The sequence below is a fragment of the Chelonoidis abingdonii genome, chromosome 24, assembly GCF_003597395.2.
Source record: "Chelonoidis abingdonii isolate Lonesome George chromosome 24, CheloAbing_2.0, whole genome shotgun sequence".
Lineage (NCBI taxonomy): Eukaryota > Metazoa > Chordata > Testudines > Testudinidae > Chelonoidis > Chelonoidis abingdonii.
The window spans coordinates 20,160,119-20,174,983 of NC_133792.1; the positions used below are offsets into that span (position 1 = coordinate 20,160,119).

Here is a 14,865-nt window from a genome sequence, read left to right on the forward strand (position 1 = left end):
TCCTCCGCTCCCCCAGTCAGTCCGTCCCATGGTTTCAGATTCAGGGAGAGATACCGCACGTGTGCTGCTGGGGAGTGAAAGCTCTGGGCTGCGAAGCACATGAGCCTGGCTTGGCTCCCACTCAGCTATTTGTGCTGCGTCTCTACAGCTCACGAGTGTGATTCCTAGAACGCTCCATTCCTTGTACAGAGATTACCCGTTCCGCTCGCTTGGCCCAGGGAAAAGAACAAAAAGAAAACGGCCCCTTGTGCGCACAAAAGACCACATACTTTGGATCTTTTCTTTGTGGCAAGTAGGGGGAGACGGCTAAGAGCAAGGGGTGAACTTCAGAAAGCTCTGTCCCTGAAGAGGCTCTAGAAAGCTCTCCAGGGCAAGCTCTCTGTTGAGGCTTCCAGCCTCTGCATAGCAAATACCTTGGGAACAGTTTTTCTGCTGGTAATGAGGCTCTTCTGCTTCTGGCTGGAACCCGGTAGCACTGACTGGCCCCTGCAGAAGTAAACCACGAGGAAAAGCACTTCAAGAGCCCGGTGAAAGTTCAGGTATCTACCCCTGGTCCTGCAAAGGAATCTACGCAACTATGGCAGCGTCCCAGGTGGCAGCCACAGTGTTGTCCTATTAGAATGTAACAAACCCGAGTGGTCTTGTCTCTCCATGATTCCAACTAGTCTTTTTCTTCTTCTCTTCCTCCTCCTCTTTCCTAGGGCTTGTCTACACGGGGAAGTTTTACCAGTTATACTGGTGTAATTATACCAGTATAGTTAACAGGTGTAGCTATACTGGTACAATCCCCCTTGTGGACACGTATTGCAGAATAAGGGTATGTCTGCACTACCCGCTGGATCGGCGGGCAGCGATCGATCCAGCCAGGATTGATCTATCGTGTGTAGTTTAGATGCGATAAATCGACCCCCGAGTGCTCTCCCGTTGACTCCTGTACTCCAGCTCCGCGAGAGGCGCAAACAGAGTCGACAGGTCCCCGTTCGAGAATGCTCTGTCCTTTGCAGCTGAGTCTCTGAAACATCTTTGGTGCATCTTGGAGAGTTGCCAGTGGCGAGGAATTCGCTGGGATAGCCAGGTGCTAACCCACGAAGAGCCCTATAGTTGGGCAGGGACTTTGATATCAATTGGGTAAGGAATGAGCGCGCAAGCACGAGTGTGAATGGCTCATGTTGGCCTTTGGTGCTTAAGAAATGAGCTGAAGGGTGTGTTATGAGCTGCTGCTTCTGCATGGCATTCACATGCAAGCCCAGGCAGAGCAAGTTCCACCACCAGCATCTGGAGAGGCCAGGGATAACACAGATTAGGAGAAATTTTCTCTGCTCATGGATAAACTAATATGCAGAGAGGGCCCCTGTCTGTTTTCCAGCCACAGCAAAATGCCTATTCCACCGAGCTATTTAGCACAGCCAGTCACAGTCACTTCCACTCACGCCTGCTGTTGGCACAGCACCATTCCCTCGCTGGTGACGTCAGGTTTTTGACGTCTAGGCCTCGCAGTCCAATGGCACTCGTGACCAACACATCAGTTCAGTGCGCTGTTTCTGGGCTCATAAAACCACTTGCCAAAAGCACTTGCCCACTCTAAATAAGACAAGTGAAAGAGCTCCCCGCATCCTGCCTACGGGGGGAATCGGCAAGATTTTCCATTCTTTTAACAGCGACAGCTCGCTATACTAATAAAAAAAGCCTAGTGAAGCCATTTGTCACGGGGAATGTTTAGAGATATGGCGTGCATGAAAACTGTTTAGTGTCCAAACAAATCGTCAGCTCGTCTCTGCAAGTCTTCATTCCAATCAAAACCAGGTTCCTCTTTCTTGTGACTATACATGGTCTGTGTTGAGAGAATTGAGAGCAGGGCAGTTCTAATGGAGGAGGGGGCTCTGCACTGTCATGCTGACTGGACTGGCTCACAACTGTGAATTCCTGCCTCAGGACAGACTGGCAGAAAGCAGGATAAATATCCCAAACTGGTGGTGTTTTACAGTTAGATTTCACCAAGCCAGTGACAAATGTGAGCTCCTGGGGTGCTACACCAGTCTTACCATGGAGTCACAGACAGACCCTCAGCCTCTCCAGCCTATTTTACCTCCCAGACCAACTGGACTTTGTGATTAAAAAGCCACTAAAAATCACATCACATCAGCTTGCTCCCAACTGCAAAAGACCAGCCACTTATCCCAGATGAGTTGGCACTCTAGATCCTAGACAATGCTGGTAGGCAATTCTTTAGTAAACTAACTATAGGTTTATCAGCTAAGAAAAGGAAATGAGATTTATTGAGAGGTTAAAGCAGGTAAAATATATGCACAGGTGAGTCACAGTTTGTAATGCCAAATGGTGGCAGTGATGTAATAAACTGCCAGTTTCCCAGAAGTCTTTTCAAGGTAGCCAGATTGACGCTGGGGATCGCCACTTTGCATCAGTACACTTCTCTGTAAGAATCCAAACAGTCCAGAGATGAAGGATCTTTCCTTGAATCCATATTTATAGCTTCTTCTGACAGAACACAAGCTGACAGTGTCTCTACCCACGCAGGCTTTTCCTTTGACGACGGTGAGCGAGGAACGCACTTTGAGCCTCTGACCTGTGGCCATCACACACAGTGACCATCTGCTTTGAAATGAGCACATTTTCTGATAAAGTCCTTCATTAGCATTCCGCAAGGCTTCCTTGATGGGTTATTTAGTTACAGGGGTATGTACAATGCAAATGTTTGCTGCTGCATTGTAACAGGATACAGATAAGAGAAAACAATGCAAGTAACGTCCCATTGCTGTTTACACTTCATAAAACTAAATACACTCTACTACCTTCAGCAATCACTTTGATCTATACTAATACACAAGTGAATTGCCCTGAATACATGCTGACATGACCAGTCCAGCAGCACAACTACTGTCAAATACTTTGAGATGCTTGGACAGAAAGTGCTTTAGGGTGAGATTTCAGCAGCTCTTAAGTGAGTTAGGAGCACAAACCTCAGGTGACCAGCAACAGGACTCGTGCTCCTGGGCCATTTTTAAAAGCTTTGGGAAATCTCACCCTTAGCAATGCCAAGTAAAATAGTGAGAAAGCTCTCTGGGGATGCACCGTGTAAGACGCAGGGTCCCCTGGAAAGCACATCAGCATTTGGACCCAGCCTTAGCATATGATCAGTCACAGGGAAATGGGAGTGAACTTTAACATCACATACTTTTGCTTAGGGCCCTGCTATAAAAAAATAACCGAACAATCCCTCTCCACCAACCCCAGCCCCACCCTAAACCAGACCCAATCTGCACCCTGACTGCAGAGAAACAAGTCTTCAGAAGCCCTATCCTTCCTATGCAAACCTGGCAAACTTGATCTACGGGAAGCGAAGCGAAGCAAAGCAAAGCCTGTCCCAGCCCCATGAGGTGCTGGGATCTGTCCTCACATTTCCCCAGCTCACTGGCAGCACACTAGCTGCATTCAAGGTCCCATCGAGCACTTCCCAGTCCTGCCGGCTCCGTGCGATGGCCAAGGCCAGAGGGTGGATGGGCTCCCAGAGAAGGGAACATTGGCGGACAGCTGGAGAGGGTGAGCAAAGCCTCCTCTGGAGAAACCGTCCCAAATAACTGAGTGCTCCTGGCTCAGGGGGACCAAACAGCAGAAGGGTTGCTGCACAATGATATAGCCTGGCCTCCCATTCAGACGTGTTGGGGCTGACCCCCCCACCCAGCCCAGCTGGCCCCCCTGAACGTTCTCCTACTTTACAGAGCAGCTAAGTCATGGCTTCCCCTTACCCGGCCCCAAGATTAACTGGCATCAAGACCTATAACAATAAGAATACAGCATCTTGCATCCCAGGCTTGTAGACATCTTTACAGTGATGGTTTGTGGCTCACACACCTTGGGTGAGGTGGGTAGGCAGTAACCATCTTACAGAAGAGGAAACTGAGGCACAAGATGTCAGACAGCTAGTCTGCAGAAAAGCTGGGGAAAGAACCCAGGTGTCCTGACTCTCAGTCCTTCCCTGAGGTATATTGCTTAACTCTGTAATGCCCTTTGGAATCTAAGCAGTATTCAAAATGCTACAGGAAACAAAGAACATTGCAATGCACAGGGTTTTGCAACTCTCAAGGAGAAAGCACGGTCGGGTGGTTTTAAGACACTAGCCTGGGATTTGGATTCAATTCCTTGCTCCTGTATAACCTTGGGCATAGTTCCTGTGCCTCACTTCCCCACCCATAAAATAGGGATAATATCTACTGCACAGAAGTGTTGTGGGATTAAGTACATTAAACTCCGACCAAAGAAAACGTCTCTTTGTTGGTGTCCTTCACTGACAGATTTCACCCATTGGAGGCTTTAAGCGACAGTCTTCACTAAAGGACAGACTTTGTGGATTCTCGTCTAAAAAGTCCAGCCAATGGCAGCTTCCAGCTGCAGTGTCGTACTGTGACCCAGCGGACACGTCTCATTTTACCTCGCCACGTTAGCATCTAGGGTGGGATTTGCTGGATCTGAGCTAAAAAAGGATCATGTAAATGAGGATTATAGCTTAAAAAGCCCACCCACGCGCCCATAAAGCAAACTGCGGCACTGCTGCATCAGATTTAAGCAGAAGGAAACCGATTGAGAGGTTTTTTTGGAAGAGTGACTGGGGCACGAAGTTGCCATGAATTATCCAAAATAATATGGCCATGACATATAGATGCAGTCTGGAGTGAGGTGTCCTTTTTAAGCATGTGTGTGAGGGGCTCAGCACACATAACCAGCGCCAGTGTTTCAAAAGAACTCTGCACTCAAAGTGTCACAGTAGGGGCCATTGGGTGCAGAGCACTTTTATAAATCTGGCCCCACACATGCACCCATACACATTATTACATAGACCTATACATACGAAGAGTCGTGTGAGTACTTGGGCACACACACACACAACACGCATACAGAGTACTGATGAGCGCATCAGACTGTCTGCTACGGTGCCATCATCACAGGGATGTCTCAGCATCTTACAAAAGGGCAAATCAAAATACTACCCGTAGCTTTTTGTGTATAAAGAGGGGCAAACCCTAGAAAGGGGGGTACAGCACCCCCTGCTGGAAAGTAGGGGAAGTCACAAGCACCCCATTGCAAATGAATATTGGAAACTCTTAGCATTTTGCTATACACTCCAATCCTTCATGGCAACCGCCTACATTTCAAAGCGAGAAAAGGCAGACAGATAAAGAACAAGGGACAAAGCTCAGTGTAAAGAGAGAAACCAGCCATAGTAGAGGAACCAGCCCACATTCATTTATTCCTGGATCCAAAGCGTGCGTTTGTACCAGAGTATAACCCTTAGCCTGGCTACTGACTGAAAACAAATCCAATCAAACCCTGCTTGCTAGCTCTTCACTGGATACGGGCCATCAGCCACGAAACACGGGACACTCCTTCAAATACAAGCCAGGTGATCTCCTTCAGCTTTCAGCCCAGGGCACTCCTGAGCTTCTGATCCATTCTCCACTGGGGTGGGACCAAAGGGACCATGTTCGGTGCTTGCAGGGGATAAACTCAAGCTTGTTCTTCTGTAAATTCTGCCACCCTTTCTCATGCCCTGTGGCTTTGTGGGGTACATTAGGCTCACACCATGCTGTTGGCCCAGTGTGCAGAACAGATGAGAAGAACCCTAAGCTTCTGCCCGTATTACAGACAAAGAGGCGTAGAAGAAAAACCTCAGCCTAAAAAGCCAGAGCAGGCTGAGATGCAACGCGTCCCGTTCTATGCAAGGCCACAGAAGATGTGAAAGGGGTATAAATCCTGCAGTGGATGTACCTATAGTGCCATTTCAGTACATTTCAAAGGCCAACAAGGTCCTGAGCAGAGTGCACCCTGTCTGCAGGATTGGAAAGTACTCAGGATAGCAACTTTGTCTTTTGGTCCGTAATGTGCGACGTTCCTCCCTGGGAAATAGTAAATAAATGAAGTTTGCATGTGTGCACACATGTGCGTGAGCACTGCTACCCCTTGCTGGCCAGTGACTGTGTGCAGGCCTGTGCATTTGGGGAGGAGAAAACCAAAGGGGTTACAAGTTCTGGTTCAGACCTGAATCTCAGCCTCAAAGCAACTCCCCAGTTGCCACCCCTTCTCCCCTCCGCCCACCCTCACCTCCCCGGGGCGGCTTGCAGATAGCTTGGCTTTTCTGCATCAAGACTTCCATAAGGTCACCATCTGTCAGTGATGTTCAGTGGGGGCTTTACTACCACACACAGCAGCCTATTTACTCGCCATTGTATTCCTGGGGGGACGCCGTTTGCCTGACTGCTTGCTGGAGCTGGGCTTTTGTTTGGTTTCGGGCTGCAGGTTTGTGTTAAAAATACAAGGCTATTTCTGGCAGAAATGTTTTCTCTCTCTCTGTGTTCCTTCTGCTGCCCCCGTGCCGCCTCCTCCTTTTTGGCTCGCTGAGCTTTGTTTTCCTAGCTGGCGACCAGCCTTGCACGGGTAAACAGAGGAAAGCACTCTTCCTAGTATACTCCCATTTTCCAAGGTGCTACCTGGGACTGGGATATCAACTCGGAGAGTTCTCTTAAAGGGACACAGTCCTGATAAATATCCTATGTAGGGCGGTGTGTGGCTCCCAGCCCTGGGCTCTGACCAGTAGACTGACCACAACCCAGGGAACCCAAATGCAACAGTCGAGATAAATCCAAGTACCTCAAACCCTAGGGAAGTTTTGAGTCTAGATCCGAACTTTGCAGCTCAGATTCATTTCTAGCTCATACCAAAAGCTTTGGTTTCCCCTGATTGTTGCTGGTGTTTTTAATGCTAATAAAACAGGTCCTTTGCTTATTTGTTTTTTCTGCAGTTGGACTCAAATGTTCTCCCGTAGGATTTTGTGCGAGTGCATGAGAATGGAGCATTCCCATGGAGCCAGCATGGCTTAGCAGTGCCCATTTTATTATTTAAATCATAACTGTCGCACAGAGCGCAAAACAGCCACCTAAGGAATCATAAACACACAATAAAAACATAAGAACGGCCATCCTGGGTCAGACCAATGGTCACCGTAGCCCAGTAAGTATCCTGCCTTCCAACAGTGGCCAGTGCCAGATGCTTCAGAGGGAATGAACAGAACAGGGCAATTATTGAGTGATCCATCCCCTGTCGTCCAGTCTCAGCTTCTGGCAGTCAGATTCCAGGGACACCTGGAGTATGGGGCTGCAGCCCTGACAATCCTCTAAGAACTTATCTCATTCTTGCTTGAATCAGAGCTCATCATTTGAGATCACTTAGTAAAAACATTTCAAAGCCACCTTGCCCACAATAGAGAAACCTGCAGTTGCTTGCGGGTCTGACTCCCCCCCTGCAGTACTGAATACAGAACTCACAGAGCTGCAGGAAGCCTCCGCAGGATAACCCATTACCTCCCTGTCAGAATGGAAACTGGTACCAAAATAACTGTGTGCTGAACAGCTTGATGTTCAGGGATAACAATATATACAAAAAGACACCAGCAGTTTCCCGGACTGGGACCCTCTGCCATTCAGGGACCAACCGTGTAATTCAAAGCAACTCCACCTTCTGACACCGAACGCCGTAACTGCCAGATGACACTACCACAGCCAGTAACTGAACACAACTGGCACCAGTTTGTTTATTCCCAGCTTCCCACTGTGGAGCTCCTCTGCTGACTGTGCTATGCAGTCACAGGCGAGCCCTCACAGAGAGGGGGCTGGCCTGCACTCTTCCCTGCTCTCTGAAGCAGCACATAAAGACGTTCAGCTGCTTCCCAGGGCCTATCCAGACCTCTAGCACCGAGGAAGACATCAGCACCAGCCCAGGGATGGGCTCAGAACAAAAAATGGGCCAATCTTTTCCAAAAGCGACTTGTGATTTTGGACACTGAAGTGGGGACTCCTAAAAAGGGTCTGATTCCCCAAAAGTGCTGAGCACCCGCTCCCTGAAGAGCGGGAATCCTCACATGTATCAAGCTAGGGGCCCGCAAATGGAGACAGCCAAAACTGCTACAAATGTTGGCCACACACACTAACACTCCCACACTTAGGAGAAGTTCAGGTCCCCTCTCTAGTAAAAACAGCAAATGGAAAACAATCATAGGCTCTCTCACATCATCACAATTATTCACAATTATTAACAGTAATAATCCACTCTTACATAGCACTTTGTACCAGTATATCTCATAAGGAGATCTTTATAAAGGGAAGTCAGTATCATCATCCCTATTTTAAAGATGGGGAAACTGAGGCAGGGAGCGGTGAATTTACTTGCTGAAAGTCACACATCAGGCCAGTGGAGAACTGGGAATAAAACCCAGGTCTCTGAAGTCCAGTGCTCTATCCAGGTCCAGGCCACATTACCTCCTGCCTTGCCAGGCTACATATGTGACAAGAACAAACATTTTATAAAAAGCTCAAAGAGTTCTGTTGGGAAAAACCCCCAAACCCTCATCTTCCTACCGATTGAGACACCTGGAGTCGGACATCACTGGCATCCAACGGTGACGTATTGGAATCCTGAGATTTCCTCTTTGAACTGGACTGGTTCTCCTGGTATTTCTTGGATCTCCCAGGCAGAGACAAGAAGTCCTTTCCCGGGATCTTCAGATTTCCCATGTGGTGGCTATCCCCATTCTGCTCCTTGGGAGGACAAGAAACGGTTATTGCACAGATCATTCAGCTGAGGCTTAATGTGGTGATTGCAGGTCTATACTTAGAATCTGTTAGAAATTAACCTGGAGATTAGTAGCCATAATCGCACGTTTCTGCTGGTGTCAGGGAGTGTTAGGCATAGACAGTTTTAGAACATTATAACGGCGATACTGGGTCAGACCAATGGTCCATCTAGCCCAGTATCCTGTCTACTGATAGTGGCCAATGCCAGGTGCCCCAGAGGGCATGAACAGAACAGGTCATCATCAAGTGATCCACCCCCTGTCACCCACTCCCACCTTCTGGCAAACAGAGGCAAGGGACACTATCCCTGCCCATCCTGGCTAATAGCCATTGATGGACCTATCCTCCATGAAGGTACCTAGCTCTTTCTTTAAACCCTGTTATAGTCTTGCCCTTCACAACATCCTCTGGCAAGGAGTTCCACAGATTGACTGTGTGTTGTATGAAGAAATACTTCCTTTTGTTTGTTTTAAACCTGCTGCCTATTAGTTTTATTTGGTGACCCCTAGTTTGTGACTGATGCACCATTGAGTAGCAGACAATATGCAATACTGGAGAGGACGTATCATTCACAGGAAACAAAATTAGTCAAGCTTACACTAGCTTGTCATTGGCATTTTTGGGGAGCACATCATCATTCTTGAAGAGTCCAGGATGGGAAGGGGTGGGGACTTGCATTCTGTTTAGAGAGGGAGGGATATTTTAGATGTGTGTGTATGAGTCGAGACCAGTAATACATGATATTTACCAGGCACATAAATAACCATCCTGCAGGCCTGGCTGCAATCCCAGGACAACGCATTAAGATGTGATTGGAGGTAACCACCACATCAGAGAGGCATCCTAGTTGCCTTCTCTCTTCCTGACTGTCAGCTCTCTACCTCTAAAGCCGCTTTTCAAAGCCTGCTCAGGTCCGTCAGTTCCCCTTCCCCAAAGGGGCCTGATTCCTTGCTGGAACAATACTGAAAAACATTTGAGTGGTGTCAACTAATAAATAGGACCTGGGACTTTCAAGGATATCACCCATTTGCAGCGAAAGCACAAATAATCCTGCACAAACATCTTGACTTAAATCACTGATGCAGCGCGTGACACAGAGGCAGCATCTTCCTCTACACCACCTAGCACATGGCCAGTGCTCCATAAGGATAATAAACAGGATGCAAGGATTTCCTCGAGGAGAACCCAACAGCTTGGTCACATTTCAAACTACTCAGAAAGAAAAACTATCAGGTCAGGCAGACGCATGTGACTCAATCATTCTGAAGCAACTCCCTAGAAATTGATTCAATCACTTTAATTCCATCCGTAGTGGGTGTAATTGTCATAGAAAAAAACATTTACCCTACAGATAGTAACAGGCATCTCTCCGATTTGCAAACACAAAGGGTCATTAGAGCTCAACAAAGGAATCAGCTACTGCAGGAGCAGAATCACTTCCTTTCCATCCACTTGCTTCCACACCTAGGGAGATATTCTTCCTTTTCATACATCCATCCTCCAGCAGCCCAGAACAGATCAGGGTTAGAGGTGAGTAATGACCCAAAAGGCAGAGGTTATAGTTTTGTCTGAACAGAGTTGAACTAGCTAAACTTCCTGAATCTGCAGAGAGGGTCAGGGGGCCTCCCAAGAGTGGGCTTCCTGGAGGTGGAGTATTTTGGCGCTTAGTCTGGACAGGATCAAGAAGAGCAGAGGCACGTGGGTTCCAGAGAGAGGAGATCAAGCTGCAGAGATTTAACCTGGATCCAAGTTTTGAACATCCCAAAGTTCAAGAGTCATTTGGATGAGGGATTCTGATCTCTTGACGGCTCTTAGTTCTATCCACACTTGCTGGGAAAGCCCTATTCTAGAATCCTTTCATGCATCTTCACCAACCTCCCTCTGCTGGGAACCACACTCAGTAGCTCTTCGTATTGACAACAAAAGACACTTCTCCAGAGAAAGCAGAAAAATAGGTGAAGGCACTGGGTCAGCATGGAATAACACTTTGTTATTTTAAGTGCACGATTCAACCCCACCACGACCTGGTTTCATTATCCCCTCTGACCAAGGGAACCTCCTTTGCCCAGTGGAAGGACAGGCAGGGTTGGGGCTGGGTTTTGAAAAGACTCCACCAAGGCTCTGTCTACACTACACATGTAGCGTACAGGCACTCCGTGTGGGTCTACATGCCGCAGTGAAAGGTGCTAGTAGGGGGCAGGCAGGGGGATACTATGCTGCTAAAAATGGCATGGAAAACAGTGACTCTGGAGAGCAGAGAAACAAATCAGCCATAGGCTCCGAGTGCGATGCTGTGACAAAACAGGCTAATGTGATCCTTAGATGCAGGGGGGGCTGGAACAATTCGTATAGTGGGGATGCTGAAAGCCATTCAACCAAACTGCAAACCCTGTATATGATGGAAACCACTTCAAGACAGGTGGCGTGGCAGCACCTCCAGCACTCCTATTTCCAGCACCTACATGTCTAAACAGGGAAGTACTGAGTCAGAGGAGAAAGGTGATTTTATCTCTACACAGCATTTGAGAGATCCATACCGGAATACTGCCTCCAGTTCTGGTGTCTAAATTTCTAAAAGGGTGCAGGAAAGAGCCATAAAAATGACTTGAGGGCAGGAGAAAGTGCCATAGAGTGAGAAACTTAAAGAGCTCAGTGTGCTTAGTTTATCAAGAAGAAAATGGAGAAGTGATTTGATTACAGCGTACACGTAGCTTCATAGGGAGAAAATACTGGACACTAAAGGGATCTTTAATCTGGCAGAGAGAGACATAACAAGCAGGGTGGATTGATTTATATCAAAGACATTTAAATCAACCAATTTTAATGATGATTAAAATCAATTATTTAAATTGAGGTTTACTCCTTGCTGATTTAAATCATGCTTTGCATTTCTACTTTTTAGTTATTTTACTAAAGAAAGGTTGATCTCATTAGTTGGTAACCACTAAAACATGTTGATTTGCAGCTAAATATAGCATTTACACTAAATTTGGTACTACTTTTTGCTAACGAGGAGGGTATACTGTATCTATACAAATTTATTTAAGCAATTATATAGTGTAATTTAAATAACTTCATTTATTCAGAGTCTTAATTTTTACATTTTTCTATTAGAATATGGTTAATGATGCATTTCTTATTTACTGGATGATGATTAATTTATTTATTTGTGATTTGTATTCATGATCTATCTGGATGGAAATACAAATTCAATTAAAATGCACAAAAAAAGCATTTCTCTGACATAAATAGAAGTACCTTAAAAGTGCTGGATACATAACCAAAACATTTACTAAAACATATTTTACACTGTAAGCTAAATGAGCTATTAAACAAAGGAATTATTATCTGTAGTTAATGAACTGAACAGCTTGTCTTTGGTCACCATGTCCTTCAAGGATTTTAGAACTAATAGATCTCATCTCTCACACCTAGTTTTTATTCATAGATTGGAAGAGAAAAACAAACTTTCCTGTTTTTTTCAACTCCCAATTGGTTCCTTAACTTTGAACGAACAGGTCATTGAATTGAACTGGCTGAATAAACTAAAATGAAGAAAATATTTCTGCACAAGCAGAAGAGGCTACTGTTGTCAAAAACTGATTTAATACTTCAATGAACTCGGGTTATGGGTGCTGACCCAGTGACTTCCACCAGTTCAATGGTCTGACTTTCTTTAAAACACTGCAGCAAACACGTAGTGCTTAGCATTTGGGGGAGTATTTAATTTAAATTATTTTAATAGATTATAATAAGTTGAGGCCTTAACATAGGTTGTCAATTTCATATTTAATTTTCAATTGGTTTGTTTTAAAAAAATAAACAGGCATTAAATTTAAAAAATCCTTTAAAAAAATCATTTATTTTTATCCACTCTCCATCCAACATGATCCAAAAGCTGGAAGTTAAAACCAGACAAATCAAATCATATAACAGAGCACAAATTTTTAACAGGAGAGTGATTAACCATTGGAACAAACTCCCAGGGGATGGAGTGGATTCTCTATTCACGATATCTTTAGATCAAGACTGGATGACCTCCTGGAAGATGCTTTAGTCAAACAAGTTACTAGGCTCAATACAGGGTAACTGTAATTTGAGGCCTGCATTATACAGGAGATCAGACTAGATGATCTAAAATGATCTCATTCAGCCTTGACATCTATGAATCTGTGAAAGTGACCGAGGGATCGGGGCAGGAAAGGGTGAGAGAATTGGGTGATGGGGTGGAAAAGGGGCTGGAGAGATTGAAGAGATGAGACAGAGATGTGAGCTTTAATCTGATCACTCTTCCCCCACTGGGGGCTCAGATAGGGTGACCAGATATCCTGATTTTATAGGGACAGTCCTGATTTTTGGGTGTTTTTCTTATATAGGCTCCTATTACCCCCCACCCCCTGTCCTGATTTTTCACATTTGCTGTCTGGTCACCTAGGCTCAGAGCGGATGCCCCCCCGCTGGCTATAATCACATTTCCTCCAAGCGGGCTGAAGAGCAGAAGGAACAAGGCAGGGTATGGCTACACTGGCACTTTACAGCGCTGCAACTTTCGCGCTCAGGGGTGTGAAAAAACATCCCCCTGAGCGCTGCAAGATGCAGCGCTGTAAAGCCTCAGTGTAATCACGCTACACCCGTAGAGGATGTGGTTTATGTGCAGCGCTGGGAGAGCTCTCTCCCAGCGCTGGTGCTCCGACCACACTCACACTTCAAAGCGCTGCCAAATTTCAAGTGCAGCCATACTCTGAGGTGGCCCAGGAAGAGACCAAAATACACTCTCTCATCAAGGGTCACTTAAAGGAGAATGGGAGAACTCAGCCGCTGCCTGCTGACAGCTCCCATTTACTCCAGCCTCCCAGCAGGATCTCTGGAAGCTCATAATCCTGCCTGAGGGCTCAGCTATTACACTATAGCACGCAGCAAACCACACATTAGCGAGAGAGTCCCCAAGGCCATCCGGTTACTCAGCACTAACTATCCCTTGGATGCTCATTCAGACGCCTCTCTGATCTCAAGCGCTGCGGCCTGGGCGTCACAGCTCCCGAGTAAGAACAGCAGACTGGATGCTGCGCGGGGGAGGCTGGCACAACTAGCACCACTCCAGCTGCACAGAACAATGTGTCCTGGTCAATGGCTGGGTGAATTAACAGGGCAGCTATCTTGTCAGGGACTCAAGAGGTCTGGGCTCAGACTTACAAAGGTGTTTAGGTGCCTAAAGATGCAGATGGACACAGTGGCGCTGGAACAGTTTTTATAGTGGGGGTGCTGACAGCAATTGAACCCACTGTAAAGCCAGTAAACCATTTTCAAGCTGGGGGTGTGGTAGAACTCCCAGCTCCAGCACCTACAGATGGATGCCAAGCAGAATTTACACAAACACCATAGCAGGTTAGGTACCTGATTTCTACTGAAAGCCAGTGGGAGTTAGGCACTTGTGTCAAACTCCACTAGACACCCATCCACATCTTTAGGTGCCTACGTATCTTTGGAAATCTGGTCTTTGCTTGCTAGGCCTACACTGATCTGCAACCTTGGGTGAGCCACATCCCCGCTCTGTGCCTCAGTTTCCCCATCTATAAAGAGGAGGAGGTGATAATTCTAACACAGCTAGATCTATGGATGGAAAGGGGTATCTAGACAGCAATTATTACTATAGATTATATTCAAAGCAAGGCAGAGTGCTACTGGCCTGGGAAATCTCTACAAGGCGAGGGAATGACTAGACCCTGTGACAAAGGCAGTAATTGCCAGCAGAATCCCAAAAAGAAAGTCAGTAGCCTGGGGAAGGTTTCACAGGAAAATTATTTTTTCCTCGAAGATGGGAGGTTTCAGCATCTCCCAACTGGCTCAGACATGAGCCTAAGCATGAGAGAGAGAGAGAGCGGAGAAGAAACATGCCTGGACCCAACATTGCCTATGGAGAAACCACTGGCAGGAAAGCCTCAGTGGTAATGTGAAGGCTCCTGCCTTTAGCCTCTCATTCCACATTCACCCTGAAGACAGTCCTGTCCCAGAGGAAAACGAATTGAGATTGGCCACCAAGAGCTAACAGGGTTAACAACTAACTATTGTCCTCTCCAGGAAGGATTGTTTTTCAGAAAGTGCAGCCATTGGTTTTTCAGATTTCAACCAAGTGCCTTTTGTAGCTCAACCAGCTGTTCCTCTCCTCCGGGATCCCTAGAAACCCTCTTTGGTTAATCCCAGCAACTCTAGTGATACCTACTAATTG

The 14,865-nt window shown here is 46.5% G+C and overlaps 1 protein-coding gene across 5 annotated transcripts in view; it reads right to left on the reverse strand.

The window, feature by feature from the left end:
- Positions 1-14,865, reverse strand: part of GPSM1 (G protein signaling modulator 1) — a 157,000-nt gene that overhangs the window by 30,511 nt on the left and 111,624 nt on the right. For 4 of the 5 annotated variants that reach the window (XM_032767558.2, XM_032767556.2, XM_032767559.2 and 1 more), the window contains one exon: positions 8,424-8,603. In XM_032767558.2, the coding sequence (XP_032623449.1) occupies positions 8,424-8,603 (180 nt within the window). The remainder of the gene's footprint in view (positions 1-8,423; positions 8,604-14,865) is intronic. The other variant, XM_032767557.2, reaches the window with a different exon arrangement.